General features: G+C 37.2%; 1 protein-coding gene across 4 annotated transcripts in view; it reads right to left on the bottom strand.

Moving 5' to 3' along the window:
* Positions 1 to 22,212, bottom strand: part of CDK6 (cyclin dependent kinase 6) — a 238,121-nt gene that overhangs the window by 154,007 nt on the left and 61,902 nt on the right. For all 4 annotated transcript variants that reach the window (NM_001261307.1, XM_015134231.3, XM_028844866.2 and 1 more), the window contains 1 exon segment: positions 19,842 to 19,977. In NM_001261307.1, coding sequence (NP_001248236.1) covers positions 19,842 to 19,977 — 136 coding nt within the window.

Raw genomic sequence — 22,212 nt, 5'->3', positions numbered from 1 at the left:
AGACTTTCACTAGACAGAACCACTCCAAAGCACAGTATGTGCTTACAAAGGTTAGTCAGGACTCTATTTGGATAATAGCAGCTTAATCATTTCAATCTTTAAAAAATAAAACAACAGTTTTTGGAAGCCTGTATTTTAGAATTTCTTTTCTCATCTTGGATTGCCTTTCTCCTCTATAACTGGTTCTCATTTCCCAAAGTCTCCTCTTGTTTGTGCTCCCTAAAAGTCACCATAGCTTGTGGTAAAGAAGGGTTGATAGTCAGCAAGATGGATCTTCCTGGAAATGGAAGCCGTCTGGAGCCCACCAATTTTAACTACTTCAGTTTGAGCTGAAGAGGAGTTTATTGCGGCTCTAGTCCCCTTCCCTGTGGCAGTAAATTACCAACAATTAAAAGAGTCCGTTTCCTTTCACCCTCTTGGCCCTACCACTCTTCTCTGCTCTCAGCAAAAACATAAAAACGATCCCCCAAAGGACAAAACCTGCCACCAAGGCAGCAGCACTGTGGTAATTTCCCAAGGCATTATGATTGATAATGATCAGCAGAGCGTGGGATAATAGCTCCCCTTAATTTACCGGTCCCTTTGAAGGGTTAAAATATGGCAGATGTTGATAGCCGACACTCCTTGCTAACAGGAAAGACACATTGCTGTGGGGCCCACTTCTAGGCTTTCCTTTCCCCGCAGCTGTCTGTGTAGGGCTAATTGTATCCACTTGTTTAACCTCGGGGAACGTCTGGAGGGGACCCAGTGCCACAAGGGTACCTTTTTTTTTTAACGGTCATTTCCTCTCTGGTGTAACTTGCATGACAGTATGTGACAAGCAGAAATTAATGGGGACACTGCTGTGCCAATTCCTCCTGAATTGCTGACACTGGCTACAGGCTGCCTGTTTGCCACCCAGCCAAGACCTCACATGAAACATGGCGAGGGGCCCACAGCTCTATTCACCAACAAGCCAGCTGGTCAGTGATGAGAGGAGCTGAAACAATGTGGTGCGCACAAACCAGGAAGAAAATGCTTTACAAACCGCTTCAAACCAAGGAGGTGGCATTTGCTGGGAGTTAATATGCTAGTTTATTTTCCTGAGTGGCAAATTGCTGCAGGACTCCAATCTCCAAAGAGCATTAGATATATAAAGTATTCCTCTTCCAAAGCCTCCTAAGGTATAAGTTGGGCTGCGGATACCATTCAGGCAAAAGGGAATCACGTGAGATTTATCTCCAAGGAGTCTTTTCCAACAGTCAGCTTCCAGGAAGGTCTGGGAGCCAACAGGGTATCTCTTGCCTCTAGCTAACTACCACAGAGCTGCCTGGTTTAAAAATTCTATGCATGGTATCTCTTTCACTCTTTCTTGCACATACAAGTGCACATACAAACATACACACAAAAGAATCTCATGTTCAAGCCCATTAATTGCCCACAACGTTTTGCAAGGTTGGAGAATCTGCCCCAACCTTGGCAAAGTCCACTTTCTCCCTTTAATATAATAAGGGATCAAACTCAGCTGGCGGTCACTTAAAATGGTGGCTCTGTTATAGATTATACCCTGCTAATTTCGGCACAGATGAGTGAACAGAGGCATGTAAAATTGCAAAAAAAAAAAAGAGCAAAAAACTCACCTAACTATGATCTTGTGTATAACTCAAAACTCAAGTTTAAGGAGAAAAGGGGGAAAGGTGTAATGGGAAAATTACATTGGTAAGAGTTTTACAACAAATTTGGGAAGCCCTAAGGCCATTTCAAAAATGCACAACAAACAGGCTCCTCAATTTTGCGGCTGGGCATGGCATGTAGTGAAATTTTGCTGCTCTAAAGTAGTGGAGAAGCTCATAAAAGCAAGAATCTATTTAATTCACTTTTTCTTCAATTCAAAGTTTTAATGTGTACCAGTTGATGTGAATCGGCTATACCCAGTTTCTGGGAAAATAAGGAACCCTCACAGAAACCAGGGAATTCAGTGAATGAACAATGTAGGTTTTGATCTAGGTTAGACAGGCCTCTCATTTGTTGGAGAATAAAAGAGAAGAGAATGCAATAACTTAAAGAGTTGTATCAGGTTCACTGTTGGTATTAATAGAAGGAAGATGTGTGCTTTTACTTCCAGGAGAATTCTTCCAAAGCAACGTTAGAGTGGTGGGCTCAGGATGGTCATTCTTTGGCCATCCTGTTAAAGGGACAGGCAATCTATCTTTCCAACAACAAATGGGATTAACAAAATTCTCCATTTCAATTGGGCAAGAAGCACAAGACCACAGGAGGAAGAAATGGAGTATGCATACCAACCTCCAATGGATAAGGGATCTGGGAATAACTTTGGTGGATGGGCTGTTATTTCTCTAAATATAATTTGTGAGAGAGCTACTGAATTTAGGAAAGGTTTAAAATGTTTCTAACCCAGAACTGAAACACAGGCCTGGAAAAAAACACAAAGGAAGAAGTCATGGAATTGGAAATGTTAACCTCTTTATCAAATACATTTCCAAAATATACTATATAATGCAACCTGAGCCTTTTAAAAATGTTCACTACTAATATAGTCTTTAAGGATCTGTGCTTTCTAATAACAAAGTACTGTAATATTGATTTTTAACTTTTATTTTAGGTTTGGGGATACAATGTTAAGATTTTTTATACAGGTAAACTTATGTCTCAGGAGTTTGTTGTACAGATTATTTCATCACCCAGGTATTAAGCCCAGTACTGAACAGTTACCTTTTCTGCTTCTCTCCCTTCTCCTACCTTCCACCCTCAAGTACACCCCAGTGTCTGTTGTTCCCTTCTTTGTGTTCATAAGTTCTCATCATTTAGCTCCCACTTACAAGTGAGGACATAAGGTATTTGGTTTTCTGTTCCCTCATTAGTTTGCTAAGGATAATGGCCTCCAGCTCTATCCATGTTCCTGCAAAAGACATGAACTTGTTCATTTTTATGGCTGTATAGTATTCCATGGTGTATATGAGCCATATTTTCTTTATCCAGTCTGTCACCGATGGGCATTTAGGTTGATTTCATGTCTTTGTTATGATGAATAGTGCTGCAATGAACATTCACATGCATGTGTCTTTATGGTAGAATGATTCATTATTCCTCTGGGTATATACCCGGTAAAGGGATTGCTGGGTCGAATGGTAGTTCTGCTTTTGCCTCTTTGAGGAACTGCCACACTGATTTCCACAATGGTTGAACTAATTTACACTCCCATCAACAGTGTATAGTGTTCCCTTTTCTCCACAACCTTGCCAGTATCTGCGATTTTTTGACTTTTTAATAATAGCCATTCTGACTGGTGTGAGATGGTATCTCATTGTGGGTTTGGTCTGCATTTCTCTAACGATCAGTGATATTAAGCTTTTTAAAAATATGCTTATTGACCATATGTATGCCATCTTTTGAAAAGTGTCTGTTCATATCCTTTGCCCACTTTTTAAAGCTTTTTTTTATCTTGTAAATTTGTTTAATTTCCTCATAGATGCTGGATATTACACCTTTGTCAGACACACAGTTTGCAAATATTTTCTCCCACTCTGTAGGTTGTTGTCTGTTTACTCTGTTGATAGTTTCTTTTGCTATGCAGAACTCATAAACTTAATTAGATATCACTTGTCAATTTTTGCTTTTGGTGTCTTTGTCATGAAATCTTTGCCCATTCCTATGTCTAGGATGGTATTGCCTAGGTTGTCTTCCAGGGTTTTTATAGTTTTGGGTTTTACATGTAAGTCTTTAATCCCTCTTGAGTTGATTTTTGTATATGATGTAAGGAAGGGGTCTAGTTTCAATCTTCTGCATATGGCTAGCCAGTTATTCCAGAACCCTTTACTGAATAGGGAATCCTTTCCCCATTGCTTGTTTTTGTCAGGTTTGTGGAAGGGCAGATGGTCATATGTGTGTGGCCTCATTTCTGGGCTCTCTATTCTGTTGCATTGGCCTATGTGTCTGTTTTTGTACCAGTACCATGCTGCTTTGGTTACTGCAGCCCTATAGTATCATTTGAAGTTGAGTAGCATGATACCTCCAGCTTTGTTCTTTTTGCTTAGGATTGCCTTCGCTATTCAGGCTCTGTTTTGATTCCATATGAATTTTTAAACAGTTTTTTTTCTAGTTCTGTGAAGAACATCTTTGGTAGTTTAATAGGAATAGCACTGATTCTGTAAATTGCTTTGGGCAGTATGTCCATTTTAGTGATATCAATTCTTCCTATCCATGAGCATGGGATGTGTTTCCATTTGTTTGTGTCATCTCTGATTTCTTTGAGCAGTATTTTGTAATTTTCATTGTAGAGATTTTTCACCTCCCTGGTTAGCTGTATTCCTAGGTATTTTATTCTTTTTGTGTCAATTGTGAATAGGATCTGGCCTTCCTGATTTGGCTCTTGGCTTGGCTGTTGGTGGTGTATAGGAATGCTAACGATTTTGGTACACTGATTTTATATCCCAAAACTTTGCTGAAGTTGTGGTTTAAAAACTGCATGACTTGTCAGAGGCTAGCCAAATATCCACATGTTCTATTTGTGAGTAAGGGAACTATGAATTGTATTTTAAAAGGCAATCCAGCAAGCAGCTGGATATAACACATGCCCAGGCTTCTCAGCCCTTCTTCATGCTTCCTTGGGTCTCTTATCAGAACAAGAAGAATAGAGATCTCTGTTATGGCTTTCCTGTGGCAAGTAAAAGACAAGGCGATGATTTTCCAGTCCATTTCCCCTGGCAACATGCTCATCAATCACCAAAGGCTAGGACTTTGTTATTCTGGCTGGAGGAAAAAAAGCTTAGTGGTTTCTGTACTAGTGAAATGGGACTCTCCTTTAACCTGTGTTTCAGATTAGCATCAGGGCTTGCTCCTCCACCTTAAGTGCATCTGCTTTGATGGCATATGGGCTCACAGGATGAGTCTGGAACACAGCAATTTTAGCTACTATAGAAATGATTTGGTCTGGGATAAAAGCTATTTTTTTAAAAAATGTGTTTGGTGGTACCAGTTTTCTAAATCCAACAGGGGCATTACCAACACTATGGGTATTTATCTTTCTGCAAGTGATGTGTCCTCAGCAGTTTTCCTTTTCTGTCATCCATATTGGTCTATTTTCACCTTCATACTTTCAAAAGGCTACAGTAGAATGGAACAACAGACTTTAAGCCAAAAAAAAAAGCTTAAAAAAAAATAAACATACACACAAATTCCCTTTGTCTGGCATCACTTTCCCCTTTTATCCCATTTAATTTGAAAGAAATGTATTTTGCCCTTGAGTGAACAGTGGAGTTATATACAAACATGTTGCTGTATGGCCATGCACATACAATGAAGATTGCTGTTAACATTTCAAGTCTCAAATTAAACATTTTGTTTCAAGAAAAACTGGAAAGACATCTAACACTGCTTCATTAAACCAATTCTGCATTCATAATATCTTATCTATTCATGGACAATCTCCCTGTACCTGCCAATCCAGGATTTTAAAAGTACTGAAAGCCTAGAGATTGTTAAAGAAATCCCTGTACCAGTGCCTGCCATTGTAGTAAAAATAGGCTTGCAACTCTACTGTCTTCTATACGTAGACATTGATTTAAAAATTTACTACTCATCAGCAATTGCTTCCATTTACAATCAAGTGAAATTTCTCCATAGCCCAATTATACTATTTAATGGTAAAATGTTTGTAAGATTAAAGGAGATAACAATGGTGTCAATAAATCTCATTAGAAAACTTATCATATCATTTTTCCTAGTCCTTCAATGTTTGCTATTTTATCAATACCATCATCATCAGTAAACATGTACTGATGTTTTTAATGTATACACACTGATTATTTTACAAAACCTGTCCCCTTGTGTTGCCTAAGAGCAAAGGAAGTGATACTATGTTGTTAATTCTTATGTTGGGCTATAAAGAAAAGATTCAGATGTGAGAACTTCAACTTTTCTGGAATAGAGGGCATTCCCCATTAAGATGTATGTTAAAACACCCTTTTGTTGGATTATAAAAATATTGAGTTGAATTATATGAAACTGTCATTTTTGTAGGGCAAAACCAGTTAATTATTGGGAATATTAAAGGGTTTAATGTTGTATGGCACTAGCTCATTGTAAACAATAAATTATAAGGAACCCATAATACCTTGACAGAGATATATACTGTTAGTATTTTGGTGTATTTCAGGCTAGTTTCTTAATATATGTATTTGAAATATATTCCCCAAATGGGATCATATTGTATATATAATTTGGATCTTGTATTTCTTTAGGCAATTATTCTTCAAAAATATGAGATTTTTTGAAAAATCATCCTGTGAGATGTATTCATTTTGTTAGATAAATTTTCATAATGTATTTAATCATCCCCTGTGATACATTTTTATTGTTCATTTCTCTAATTATTTGGGAGGTTGAGCATTTCCCATGTCTACCAGCATTCTGTATATATGTATGTCTTTGCAAATTTGTTCATGTTCTTATCCATATCTAAATTGGGTAATCTTTTTCTTAGTGGTTTGTAAGAGCTTTTTATATATTAAGGACACTAAACCTTTGCCATACTTTTTCAAATATTTTATCATTTGCTTTTTAGCTTTATTTATATTTTAAGTTTAAAATTTTTATAGTCTAGTGCATGAATCATTTCCTTTGTGACATTTTCTACTGTTTTGCACTTAGAAAACTCTACTCTCAGATCTGATATTTGTTTACATATTATTGTATCATTAAAAAAATTAGTAATAGCTCTCCCCTACACACATACCTTTTGAAACTATAAAGTATTTAGACTGTGTACAAAATATAAAACAGGCCACTCACGTGGTATCCAAAGCTGAAAGTGTTGTCTTCAGCCTCCTAACCAGCACTAAATGTTACTAAATCAGGCCTGTTTCTAGCAAAATTTATAAGCAAACTCAGCTGTCTTCTTTTCTAAGGAAAATTTCCTGCTGCACAAAGGGTTACCTCTGAACAGTATCTCCATTATTTCACTCATGACTCCATTCCTAATTTTCTGTTTTCTGGCAGCTGCTCTCCAACTTACAAATAATGCGTGTCTTTGTTTAGAGTTCCTTAAAAAAACTGTATATTCTAAATGTGGAAGAAAGCTCAATTTATTTTACTTTGAAACCTGAGAAATCAATAACATGAACCATATGTTAATTATAGAACTTGGTGATAAATAAAGTAAGAGGTCCAGTGAAACTGTGGAGAAAGTGATGGTGGAGTTGAAACAGAAGAGAAGTCCTTTCTCTTGATGTGTGATGCTCTCATAAATCTCCCCACTTGGGAGGATACCAAAATGCAACTCTTTTTCTTAATTCGCTCTAACGTAATTTGTGTTTTACTTCCTTCCAAGTTCCCAAGTGTTTTTATTAGGATCTTACAGCAAAGATAAGACACATATCATGGGCTGTTAGTATAGTGGCAATATTAAGAAAAGATGATGTCAAAGACAAAACCTAATTGGTATTTATGTCCCTTTGTGGTGTTTATTTTGATTTACATCGTTTTGTATTAAATATATAAAACAACTCATCTTTAGTTTCTGGTTGAAATATTAAAAGACTTCAGGTTTACAAGATCAATTGCTTTGATCAGAGTAATAATCATAATGGGGGGGACAAGAATTAGCATGTAATGTTTCAGGCACTTACACTCAGCATAATCACATGCTTTTTAAAAAAGCACTTTTTTTGGGTTTATTTATGGTAAATAAATCTCTCCTTTTCTGTGACCCATTCAACCAATTCTCTTCCTGTGATCACCAACCTATTTCTCGCCTATTCTGAACCCCATCCTCCTGACCTGGAATATATTTTGGTAGAGGAAGGAAGCAAAGGGAAGCAGGGCCCACACTCATATCTTTTATACCATCTTAGTCTCAACAAACATTTCAAGTCTTCATTTATGAGTAATGGTGAATTTCTCAGTTCCAGACTTAAATATTAACATATGATATATTAGTGAAATTAAAATTTCAACAAGTGTTCATTCCATACTAACCATATTCATAGAACATCTTAAATTGAGGATAGCCATTTCCAGATTGATCTAAATCTGATTGCTTAATAGTAAACTTACCTTTTAATGTTGCAGTTCCTAAACATAATTTTTATGCCTTGCAGTCCCCAATCTCGGCTACATTTGGTTTAACATTCTAATCTAAAAGTGGTGTGACTATACTACGGTAGAACGATAAATATTTTCTTTGGTTCTGGCCAAGAAAGAAAAAATTAACAAGTATGGTCAGTGACAACAGTGAACAATGGTAATATAAAAATCAGCAAAACTGCTAGCTTAAATTTGCTAAAGGCTTAGAAAGACAATTAGAAGAAAATGAGATTTTCAGTACTCATGGCTTTCAACGTATGAGCCTTAGAGTACTAGGTTTAGCCACATTGGTGTCAGCACTAAAAACCTATGACTATGATCTATTTAAATTTCATTTAGTTTTGGTTCCTTACCAATAAAACAGGAGTAGGAATTCTGATCCATTATACTTGCAAGTCTGGTAATGGTTTACTAATTTAAGACCCTAGAGAACTGTGAAATCATTAGTGTATATGAAACAAAAAGCAACTTTCAAAGGTCAAATCATGAATGAGTGATGAACACTATTTAAAGGGAAGATTTCTGTGTGGCTTAAAAATTTTTAGTTGGAATTCTCCTATTCCTAAGCTCTCTTTAATTTATATCTCCTATTAATCAGTAAGTGTTTTTCAATAGAACATTTTAAGGAATAAAACTTCAGTGCCTTTAAACAAGTTTCGTACATATGAATGACGTTAGTGAAAGCACCACACCTGATTTCACCTGGGCTTAGATTGCCTAAACCTACTGATTGGCTGGGGTTACCAATGCACAGGCAAGCAAATATTCCAGAGGTGTGAGTCATCTCAGAACGTAAGGGAGATGTTTTCCATTTCCCACTTGTGTCATATGACATACTGCGGGGGGAATATGTCTTAAGCCACAGTGTCTGGTGTCACCAGAGGGTACTTATTAGAAACTCCCTCCTGAGACTATGTTTGACAATGAGGAATCAGGGCAGGATTGTCATGTTAAGTGAGCACCCCAGGTGGTGGTGATGCAGGTGATTCACTGACCACACTTGGAGAAACAGAGCACGGTGTTTACAAAGCCTTTATCAACCCTTTAATAGATGGTTACTCATTTTTGCAAAATCTGTTGGGTTAAAAAAAATCTGTTGGGTTTAGTTCATTTTCCAGGCATCCTAATTAATCTAACCATTACATGGTAGTAGTCAAGGTTTATTTGTCTTTTTTTTTTTTTTTTTTTGAGACGGAGTCTTGCTCTGTCACCCAGGCTGGAGTGCAGTGGCCGGATCTCAGCTCACTGCAAGCTCCGCCTCCCGGGTTTACGCCATTCTCCTGCCTCAGCCTCCCGAGTAGCTGGGACTACAGGCGCCCGCCACCTCGCCCGGCTAGTTTTTTTGTATTTTTTAGTAGAGACGGGGTTTCACCGTGTTAGCCGGGATGGTCTCTCGATCTCCTGACCTCGTGATCCGCCCGTCTCGGCCTCCCAAAGTGCTGGGATTACAGGCTTGAGCCACCGCGCCCGGCCTTTTTTTTTTTTTTTGAGGCAAGGTCTTGTGCTCTGTCACCCAGGCTGCTGTGCAGAGGTGTGATCATGGTTCACTGCACCCTGAATCTCCCAGGCTCAAGCAATCCTCCCACCTCAGTCTCCTGAGCAGCTGGGACTACAGGTACACACGACAACACCTGGCTAATCTTTGTATTTTTTGTCAAGACAGGGTTTCTCCATGTTTTGCCATATTGTCGAACTCCTGGGCTCAAGTGATGCATCCTCCTTGGCCTCCTAGAGTGTTGGGATAACAGGTGTGAGTCACTGTGCCCAGCCCACTTTGTCATTTCTGACATTCAAGGAATTCTCTTTACTTCCTAAAACTCCAAGTGTCACAGTGCCCAGATGCTAAGTCCTTGATTAAATATATGAATCCGTATTCAGGTCAACCTCTCCTCATTTGACTTACTGTAAGAATCAATCTTTCAGGACATCACGCTCTTAGAGGGTGATGATAAGAAAGAAGAAAAACAGAATGACAGTAACTACAACATTATTCAATATGCTGAAGACACCAGATTCTCATAACTGGCACTATGGGGTTTGCAAGGCTTCATTATACAACTTTTTGTGAAAGCACATATTCATTCAACAAATATTTACTAGAACCAGTAATTACTTTCTTAACTGCAATGAAAGGATTGTTTAATTTTTTCCACCTTGCTTAGGAATGAGGAATAAGATACTATCTCAGATAACTGATGGATACCTACTTTGTATGCCTTTCACTAATTTAAAATTTCACAATGATAATATTGCAAATTGTTGGCAATTGCTCTAGTAGAGCGGTCCTTTTTTTCAACTTACAAACTCCACAATACATATGGGCATCTGAAATTTCTGGGTAAGAATAAAATTCAAATGAATAAATATAGTATAGTATTTTAAAGATTTTAAAAGATAACTTATTCCTTTGAAGTTTCTAGTTCTCGTGATGGGGATGGGGAAGACTGCATACAATTGGGATATATGGAACGCAATTTTAAAGTGAAAAACATGTGTCACTACAAAATTATTTTTTAGATATACACTCCTGAGATATGAGAACAGGATCTAAGATTCATGACATCAATCAGTCTCTTCACTGAACTTGGTTCTCCATCCTTGGTATAAAATATATTTAAGCATCCCACCTTGGGGAAGAACAATTTCTGGAATTCAGTTAGTATTTTTGGAATTAGTCAGTACTATTTTAAGGAGAAAATACCTTATAGTTTTGGCGGGATCAGTTATTGGTTTTAGACTATGTCTAAACCAAGCCAAATTCTTAGCTACAACATAGATAATCCCAGTGTCCCGGCCCACCACAAAGAACGGAATGCGCAAATGCAAAGTGAATGTGCCGAGATATGGTATACCTTCAGCTTATTTTTCTGTAATATAAATATTTAAAAATTTTATCCTTGGAAAAGTACCATCTCCTCACTTATACAATGGTGGTATTGATGACTACATTTCTGAGTTAATTAACAGGTAAACACCTAGTACAGTCACAAACACGTGTTTGAGGATCCCCTATGTTCCAGGCAGTATGCTGACCATGGAGCTAGAGCAATGGACTAGAGTCTTGACTAAAGTCTCACCTCGTTGGGAAAGATTAAAAAACAAACATAAAAAATAAATGAGATAATTTCAGCTAAGTGCTATGAAGAAGATAAAATAGGATAATGTGGTGTAATGTGATAAATTACTACTAGATGTGGAGTTGTAGCTGAGAGGGTCACAGAAGGAATGATGAAGACATGACATGAACTAGAGGGTGTAGAGCATTCCAAACAGATGAAAAATCAGCACGGACACATGCTGAGCAAAAGCACGCTGGAGGAACAGAAAGAAGGCCACTGTGGCTGGAGAACCATGGGCCCACGGAAGGGTGGAGGCAGATCGGAAAGGCAGGGGGTGGGGATGGGGGGTGGGGAGCACTAGATCATGTAGGACTTCTGATGTTATTCTATAGGTCATGAGAAACCACTGGAGCTAAGTTTTCAGTAGGGGAGTTAGAGAATTTTATTTCTGCTTTAATAAGGTCCCTCTGGTTGTTAAACAGAGGATGGTCCATAAAGGGGCAGGAACAGCAGTGGCATGTTGAGTTAGGAAGCTGGTTAATGGGTTAAACTAGAGCTATAGCAATGAAGATACTGAGAAGTAGTCAGATTGGGGATATCTTTTGGGGATAACACCAAAAGCACTTACTGATGGATTAGATGAAGACTGTGAAGGAAAGCAAAAAATCAAGAATTATGCCTAAGCTTGGTGCTCAAACAACTGGGCAGATAGGGAAGGCTTGAGTTGGGCAGAGGATTCTCAGTCAATGTTTTACATGGTTAACTGACTATCTGTACCAAGAGCATGTGGGAGAGGAGAATAGGTATTTGAAGATTCTGGACTAAATGACATCACTTGATTAGAAAGCATAGCCAAGGAAAAGAAGAAGGCTGACAGTGAAGCCTTGGATGTTCCAATGTTTAGAGGAAGAAGAGCCAAAAAAAGAGACTGCAACCAAGGAGTTTAACACAGGCTAAATTTAGATGAGAAATATCCTTCCTTCTACGCAGAAGAGCACTTGGCTATCCGTTGCCATGGTGATATAAATGGGTATATACTACCTGCAAGTTTTAATGGACTTTGTAAACAGATTCAATGCCTAGGGTGAGGAAGCACTTTCTAAAGAGATTCCAACTTATCTGTTATTAGCTGAATCTAAGTGTCATTTGCCTATTTAGTGAGTCATTATTTATTTAGTGAGTCAGTCTTACAGTACCTTTAGACAGAAACTAGCTTTTCTTAAACCCATATTTCCTATCTGCTGCCCTTTTACATTAATGTTGCTTTTTATAGGGTTGGAGACTTTTAAAATCCCACTAAATAACTGTTATATTTGCTATTAGAATATCATATACATGCATAATTCTGTCCTCTTTCTCTTCTGATATTTTCAGCTACCATAAGGGTTAGGAATTTGCAAAAGGATTTGTTTCTGAGAGTCTTCAGAATCTGGACTGCATAAAATTGTTCTCCTTTAAGAAGTTGCTTGAGTTAGTGAGTTTTCCCTTGGAATGAAAGATACTTGAAAGCACAATATGTATGTTTCTGATTGGAGCAGGGGGAAACAAATGAAATTATTAGTAAGATTACAGTAAGATTACACTGAAATCTTACTAATTAGAAAGATTACACTGAAGATTTTATTTCTCTCTACACTTTAGATTTGGGCTTCTGAGTTTAGTAGTATAAACTCTCACAGTTGTTAGAGCTCACTCACTCTACCTTTCCCCCTGAATTTGGAATATACTCAGTATTGATTCATTATCCTTCCATCCTTCAAATCATCTCTCCTGTTCCACTCAGTGGTCAGCTGCTGCCACTGCTTTGATTTATCCCCCTGTCTACTCTGAGGTTGTCTGCTTAATTTCTGCTTAGCAGCACAGTCTTTAAAAAAAAAAACCCAAATCTCAAAAGTCTCAGTATATGTGGGGGCAGAGGGATGCGGAGTGGGGAGGGGCAGTAAAGTTGTGGTTCTGTGGAGAAAATATTTCTTTGGAGTCAGAAGACTATATTAAAAGCTGGTCTTCCACAGAATATGGGTCACATTCCTGGTAAAAGTTTAGATGCCTGTTTTTTAAAAAACAATGCCTCTACACACCATAGTTAATATACTATAAATGATATACTTTGAATAAGGGATAATAAGGGTCTACAATTGTGCATAAATCAACTAGGTAAAACACTATAATAGCCAATCCTGTAAAAAGCTACATTAATGGAGAAAGGCAGAAGAACTAAAAATGAAAGAATCTTGGGACTCGGGTTGGAGAGAGCTTAAAGCCAGGGGAAGCCGGGGCAGAGTTCTGGAGAGTCGAGGGATGCTAGACGTGGGAGGCTGATAGCGGTGGTGGGAGTTTGTAGGGGGGTAGAGAGTGAAAAGAAAGGATATAGAAAACATAGGGTCTTGAGTGCCAAGAAGAAAATAAACTGGGAAACCACATTGGCAAGTTAAGGGCCTTGAAAGATCCACTATACTGTGAGGAGTGAACTATTTTAAGTTAAATTGCATTAGGTTAAGGCCCATCTTACAGTAAAAGATGGCATCACTGATCTATGACGTCTTTTACACCAGAACTATGTTATTCCAACATTCGACTTTGCTTCTTTAAAGAGATTTTATTGAACAGTCCTCTCAGGTATCTTTCACAAATGTATTTTCTTTTTAAAATTATTTCCTGTTACTATGAAAAGTAGTTTGCATCAAATACCAGGAAAGATGTGTGTGTGTTTTTAAAAACATGGTCTATTCAATTAGTGCAGCTATGATATTAGATTGAAAAAAATTTCCTTCCAAGATCTTTATCATTATGGTAGAGTATTTGTTCTTTGAATTTCTTGCCTTGTTTTTGGGATCACCTTATTATGCAACATCTGCTCTGAATTTCAAATGTGATAAACAGAGTATGAGTGTCGGTGGCAGATGGCTAATGACCAGCAGCGACAGGGCATTCAAGCCTGCCTTGTTTTCTGGGAAGCGATATTTTCATGTTAATTTGCTCTGTGTCCTGCAAAGATGAGACAAATCACCTGCTCGTAATTCAGGCAAAATGGAGACCACCAGGAACTAAGAGGGGCCATGGCTTGATTCCTTTAGGAGTGAGAAGAGAAGAAGATCTGAGAGACTTTCCTCATCTGCAGTACAGGGACCAGTCAGTCACTTTGCATTATGTCAAACTGAGAAAGATGAATCAGCCCTGGGCATCCCATACTGACATCAGAGCCACTGTTTACTGCAAGCAGATATTATTCATGAGAACAGATATTTCCCAGAGGCAGAAAACAGGTGCTATTAACAGTGTGTGTCAGTCTCTGAAGTCTGGGTTTTGTAAAATAAACCTAATAGTGTGTTTTATCTCTTACTGAGAATATTACAACCAATAGAAAACTCTAAAAAACATTCAATTGAAGATAAAATGAAATCTAATTCACAGAGAAAACGACCTACACAGACATGAACGTGGAGCTTTTCTGGCCCTCTCAAGCTCTATAGAATTCATTTATCATAAAGATACATAAATAAAAAAAATTTTATTCCAAGATTGAATCATCAAAAGAGGCCATATGGTCTTGAGCTCAAAGAACCCTGTCCTATTTTTGAGGCTGCTGTTCTTTTGTGTGACCTTTCAGTGCCTCAAACTTGTGAAACTATACTGCCAATTGCATCAAACATTTTTTTTTTAATCAAACATGTTACATGCAGTTTCACGCACAGAATGTCCACAGAATAATTCTAGGTTTTCAAAGAGTTTATAAAATAGTTGAGAAGCCAGGTCATATCCTAGAAAAGATTAATGTATTATACAGACGAGTCTAAATACCAAATGAATGAGTTAGTAAAAGAAGGCATTACATTTGGAAAAGCCTGTACAGGAGAATATTTTACATAAGAGTCTCTCCCCATCTATATTTTGCTGTGTACAGTTCTTTTTCTGGGCGGCTGTTACAAATGACTAAGAAAAATGGTGAGGAAATTTCTTTACAGTTCTTTCTGACCCTGTCTCCTAGAATGGCAGATGAAAGCATGAACGAAAAAAATAAAAATCTAAGAGCGTTTTTTTTCCTCATAAAGCTCCATGAATAAAAAAAAGGTGCTATATAAGCATAGATACTCTGAATTTATCATGTACCCTAAGAGAAAAAATAACACAATCATTAAAGTGTCAATTATTGCCTCATAAATCTCAGCATGGAAACCCAGGAAGGCAATATTAAATCTCAAATGAGCCAATAAAAATTTAATAAAGATGGCACTGAACTCCTCCACAAGTAAACAGACTCAAAGATAATATTCTGAATTAGAAAGAGGAAAGCCAGACACGTCAACAATAAGCTTATGAGGGAAAATTAGAATATCTGTTGACTTCACAGGACAGCAGCCAACAGGCTGCTTTATGCGAATGTCATTGTCAACCAAGAATGGATGCAACTTAAGGATATCAAGAAAAGAGGTTAAATAATGTGATGAAAACCCCAAGATGAAGTATGAAGGTGATTTCTATGTATGCTTATTTTGTTTTTAGAATAAGGTATATTAAATCATGTTGGAAAGAATCACCTATGACTTTATTTTATTCTCAACTTCTCAATGAAAATGTTCAGTTCAGGCCTATACTCTTAACGTATTTTATTAAAGTCCCACATGAGCACCATGCAATAATTAGTTTCCCCGATGAGTTCACTCAACTATCAACCTTTATGAGTACTTATGGCTTTATGGTGTGGTTTGATGTCTTTTTTATTTTTTGAAAACAAATGGCATTTAAATGCCCTTCAAAAATTGGTAGGTGATATAAGTAAGCTAGAAAAATAAGACCATCATGGGCTCTTTTCTAACAAACATGTTGATGAAATGATAAGCAGAATGATGTTACCCATATGATATCTAGTAAGACACCATGGAGCATCCTAGTTTTATTCAAGTACTGCCCAACTAATGCAATTTATGTCCTGAATGTGCATTAGAATATCCTGAATTTCAGTGGCCTGTTAACAGGTAAACAGTGCCACAGAAAACACAGCACTGGGTAGAGGAAAGTGGGTAGAGGAAAATCCCCTGAGCTTCAACGATCTTAGATGAGGTCTTGCTTTGATTTTCTATTTTATATATATTTCATGTTAAAATATCTGGCCGGGCATGGTAGCTCACGCCTGTAATCCCAGCACTTTGGGAGGCCAAGAGGTGGGCAGATCACGGGGTCAGTAGTTTGAGACTAGCCTGACCAACATGGTGAAACCCTGACTCTACTAAAAATACAAAAATTAGCCAGGTGTGGTGGTGCATGCCTGTAATCCTAGCTACTAAGGAGGCTGGGGCAGGAGAACCACTTGAACCCGGGAGGCAGAGGTTGCAGTGAGTTGAGATCACACCACTGCACTCCAACCTGGCGACAGAGCAAGACTCTGTCTCAAATAAATAAATAAAAATAAAATATCTTATGTATAATTATTTAACAACATGATTTGTTCTAATCTATGCAAGACAATGTCAATATTAATATCTATGATTTGGATCCTTTGAAAAGTAATTTAAATTTAAGCATTTAAAGAACAGTTTGGCACAATATAGATCATGCTTACTTATATATTAGTCTGTTCTTTACTTGAAAATACCCCTAAACTACTTAAATAACCATACAGAACATGTACCACATGCTTGTGTTTGCATTTTATCTCTTCTTCTATACTCTAACGGTCCTTCAGGGCAGGTCCTCTCTTTCTCACGCCTAATTCAATTTTGTGTCCCTGAACTGCCTAGCACAGAACCCTCCATGCAGAGTGAATATTCAATACATATCTGTACAAGTATAGTCAGAGAAGCTCTTATTACAACACAGCATTCTATATAAAGAATCAATTTCTGTGTTCCCAATAGGTTGTTCATAATAACAATATTTGCTTGATCTAGTTATTAAGACTTCCCATAAATGAGCCTATATAACAACAAAATATTTCTGTTCTCTGGTTGTGTGCTTTAAAATTTCAATTAACCAGAATTCAGATTCTCCCACTTAGCAGCTGTTTATTCTGCATTCCAATTCTTAAAAGCAAGTTAATCACAGAAAAAAAAGATACAAGTGTTGATTAAAAATAATTTTGTATCAGTTATACATTCAGCCTAAAACTATCTATTTGATGGTTTTATTATGCTTTTAAATGATTATTCAAGTTTTCAACAATGACCTTAAAGCATCACAAACACTCAAATTATTTTTTAAAAAATCATATATTTAATAAGGAAAGAAAGTAGGTTAGTATAGTTCAGAATTTTTTTTTAAAATTAAGAATGAAGATAAAAGAGTCTTCTAATTAGCTTTTAAGTTAGCAAAAAATGTTCAATTAACCACTAACATATAAGTTAACTGCCTGAAATATTTCATTTGACTATGGTTTATTTTACTATGAAAACATCAATACACCATTAGCCACAAACCTTCAATAACTAGAGGCCCTTGCCCCCAACTCCACCTCTTATCTGCCTATTTGGATCAAGGGGTGTTGATGTTAATGGCTGAAGAAATTTAACAGCCTCCAGGACAATCTCCTGTTTAACACGGAATGAAGTGACATTCCCTTTCCTGGAGACAGACAAAAAGCTCAGAAAAAAACATTTAACTTTTAATGTCACCTTGTTCAAGAGCTTCTGGCAACAATCACCTCCTTCTAGCAAGCCTCCAGCTCCATCTTGGCTCAGCAGCTGCCCCGCCATCTTCTCCTCCCCTTTCCTACTTTGGTGACCACCATTCTGCCTGTACCTTTTTCTATCCTGCTTGCCCCTCCACCCTCACCCTTGAGATCCCCCCCATTCCACTTAATTTCTACTCGCACCCGATCAAACTTGAGTCTAATGAACCACTCTGGCTTATCAACATTTTAACTGCACAGATGCCTTTGCAAATGATTCCTCCAATATCCTAAGAAAATTTAACGCAATGCTCAAAAGATCTATGCAGGTGGTAATGTAAGATATAAAATACATGGTTGCCTCATCTGTCTGTTTAAAAAAAAAAGACACTCCCCAAATAACTTTGAACTTAGAAATGTATCAGAAAACATCAATTATTATTTTGATAGTCTATGTTTAAAGCCTTTGAAAGTCATTTTAAAAATAATTTTGAAAATACTTATATCTAAATAAAGTATGACAATGTGTCTTATTTACTTAGTACCTATGTGTATAAATCATTGTGTAAGACACTGTCAGGACATGAGGATGATTGAATACATGAGATCTGTACATTAAAAAATCCCAATTAAAGGTAGAAAACAAGATAAAAAGGTAGAGATACATAGAACAAGTGTTATAAGGCACATGAGATTATATCCAGCTGTAAGAGTTGATCAAATGGCATTTGAGACGGCACTTGAAAAATTTAGGTAGATAGCTTGGTGAGAAGGAGCAAAAGAAATGGCATGAGAAGGAAGGCCACCAAGGTGGAAAATCACAGATCATACTAAGAGAATGGTGAGCAGTCCAATTTGGCTAGAAAACTGTGTAAGAAAAAGGACTATGCCCCGCTCTGCATGCCGAACACGGGGTTTCTGACAAACTCATAAGAGAACTAAAGCTTCAGGGGTAGAATAGAATGCCAGAGGAAAGAGGGGTGCAGAGATAGAAGATGGTCAAGAACAGGTAACTATCAGGCATACCTACATTTAGAGGGCATTAATGTCCTTGAAACTGCTCAGGAAAAAATGGGACTATTGTTAAGCACCAGATTCTTTAATGAGAGCCACATGGGAAAAAAACAGAATATTAATCTAAAACAAAAGGAATAAATTATTCAATATGTCAAATTCTAAATATCAGTATGTGAGAACGTCATTTAGCTATCACTAAAGACATTTCTTATTCTGTTGAGAAGATAAACTATTTTTTGTTATATACTTCTATCTAGAATGATGGTGAATTCTATAACTCATTTCAAAACAATGAATGATAAGGCAGGAGTCTGTTTAACTAAGCTACCTAATTCACATAGACAAAAAGGTTTTCATGAAGACCCGCACATGAGGTGCATAAATCTAAAAGATCTACCAAGTTCAGTTAAGCAGAATGCAAATAACAACAAAACTATATCAGTAGCATTTTCCATTAGACTTAAAGGTAGGAAGAACTTCTAGTCAATACACTGCATCTAGTTTACTGACCTCTAAGGGTAGAAAGCATGGCTCAATCATCTTCGAATCCCAGAAGTTTGGCATAGTATCTGGTTACTTAGGCTTCCCTATAAACGTTTTATGAATAAGAAAAATGAAGAAAGAAGGAGGACCTAATAAGTAGTATTTCAGATTCACACAGCATTGGTTGTGTTGTCATAAAACACAATGTGCTCATGAATAATGCTCAAATTATGTCCTTCATAGACAATGAACCATCAGAGAAAGACTGAGCTACACTTACTAAACTATGTTTTCTAAGGTCTGACAATGTACAAATAGATATTTTAAAATAATTTTAATATGCATTAGAACTAAAGGTTTTTCTTTCCACTTAATTCTAAAATTAACTAACTAGAATACATATGTCCGTATTTTGAACATCTCACTTAGTTGATGAACTGGAATATATCCCAGTCTTTGAAGATTTTCTTTGATTTTTTAAACTATATACTGAATTCTAAAAGTCATAATTCTGGAAATTTTCATAAGGAATGAAAGCCACTGCTTAACATACTGTAATAGTCGACTGCCTGATAAGACATGAAGATGATTCTTGATACCTTTATGGTTTCAGTGGGCACTCCAGGCTCTGGAACTTTATCCAAGTAAGTGGTCAAGTCTTGATCGACATGTTCAAACACTAAAGTTAGTTTGGTTTCTCTGTCTGTTCGTGACACTGTGCACACATCAAACAACCTAGAAGAAAAAACAAAGAGGTTAAGTAGGTGGCAATAAGCAAAGAAGTAACCTGTATGTTTTATACATATTGCTCAATTTGGTCTCATAATAGAAAAAACAAAAGGCCAGTGTTGATCATTTCTTATGATCATATGTAAAAATACCAAATGAGATCTGATACTTTAATAAAAATATGAAGTTCAGGAGAGGGGAACTCAGAGTGTGTGGTTAAGCACAAGAACATCTATAGTAACAATGAGAAAACAACGCCATTGGAGCACAAGAACGCTTGGAGAGTTTTCTTAGTTAGGACCTTAGATAGAACTTGCCAATGGGGATAATTTCAAAAACTTGATGTCTAGGCAAAATATATTTCTTCTTAGCTCACAGTTTGAGAATTATTAGAGATAGATTGAGCATCCTTTGGAGATGCTGAAGGCTGTAATCAAGATTTTCCTGGAATTTAAGGTGTCACAACCACATCTGTGAAAACAAATATGATGGAATATGGATAAATTTTTAGTTTATTTCTAAGACAGCCCTTATCCTGCTGAGTCAAATCATTCCCTGGAAAGGGCACACATTCTTAGTTTTTAAAATTCCAAAGCTATGTTAATCAACATTGTGAAATTTAAACATTTTCTTTTTCGGGGGTAGGGGGACCTGTATTGGTAAACTATATTGCCCTTAAATAATAAAGCAACAGATTAACAAATATTTTGGATGGGTGAATCCAGTTTCTTCCATAAAAATCTTAAAATAAGTTGAAATTTAAGTTTTAAAAACTAAGCCTTCAGGAGTCAAAAGAATATTCAAGCCAAAGGACAAAATTTCCTTTAGTTTCAACCAAAGTACACTATTTAGCACAACAGATTCTCAACAAATGTGTGAAGAATTAAACTACCCATAAATAAGCTGGCCGGGCGCGGTGGCTCAAGCCTGTAATCCCAGCACTTTGGGAGGCCGAGACGGGCGGATCACGAGGTCAGGAGATCGAGACCATCCTGGCTGACACGGTGAAACCCCGTCTCTACTAAAAAATACAAAAAAACTAGCTGGGCGAGGTGGCAGGCGCCTGTAGTCCCAGCTACTCGGGAGGCTGAGGCAGGAGAATGGCGTGAACCCGGGAGGCGGAGCTTGCAGTGAGCCAAGATCACGCCACTGCACTCTAGCCTGGGCGGCAGAGCGAGACTCTGTCTCAAAAAAAAAAAAAAAAAAAAAAATTAAATAAATAAATAAATAAGCTGTAGGTACATTTCTTAACAAGAATGTAATATAAATACTAAGAAAAAGCTAATAAAATACTATTCATATTACTTTAATTTTTTTAAAAAAATTGAATAAATGCCTTCTTCAAAGAAACTAACTATAAATGTGCATAGAGTCCAATAACTAATGCACAGGGTTGACTATCAATTATGCTGCTTATATATTACCTCCCTTAATTTTTAAAAATTATATTTTAAGTTCTGGGATACATGTGCAGAATGTGCAGGTTTGTTACACAGGTATACATGTGCTATGGTGGTTTGCTGCACCCTTCAACTGTCATCTACATTAGGTATTTCTCCTAATGCTATCTCTCCCCTAACCGCACCCCTCCCCCCGCCCCCAACAGGCCCTGGTGTGTGATGTTCCCCTCCCTATGTCCATGTGTTCTCATTGTTCAACTCCCACTTATGAGTGAGAACATGTGGTGTTTGGTTTTCTGTTCCTGTGTTAATTTGCTACAATGATGGCTTCCAGCTTCACCCATGTTCCTGCAAAGGGCATGAACTCACATCCTTTTTTATAGCTGCATAGTAGTCCATGATGTATATGTGACACATTTTCTTTATCCAGTCTATCACTCATGGGCATTTGGGTTGGTTCCAAGTCTTTGCTATTGTGAACAGTGCTGCAATAAACATATGTGTGCATGTGTCTTTATAGTAGAATGATTTAGAATCCTTTGGGTATATACTCAGTAATGGGATTGCTAGATCAAATGGTATTTCTGGTTCTAGATCCTTGAGGAATTGCCACACTGTCTTCCACAATGGTTGAACTAATTTACACTCTCACCAACAGCGTAAAAGCATTCCTGTTTCTCCACATCCTCTCCAGCATCTGTTGTTTCCTGACTTTTTAATGATTGCCATTCAAACTGGCAGGAGATGGTATCTCATTGTGGTTTCGACTTGCATTTCTCTAATGACCAGTGATGATGAGCTCTTTTTACATATGTTTGTTGGCCACATAAATGTCTTCTTT

The sequence above is a fragment of the Macaca mulatta genome, chromosome 3 (genome assembly GCF_049350105.2).
Source record: "Macaca mulatta isolate MMU2019108-1 chromosome 3, T2T-MMU8v2.0, whole genome shotgun sequence".
NCBI classification, from domain to species: Eukaryota; Metazoa; Chordata; class Mammalia; order Primates; family Cercopithecidae; genus Macaca; species Macaca mulatta.
The sequence above is the reverse complement of the archived record's forward strand: the minus strand, read 5'-3'. Positions and strand labels throughout refer to the sequence as shown.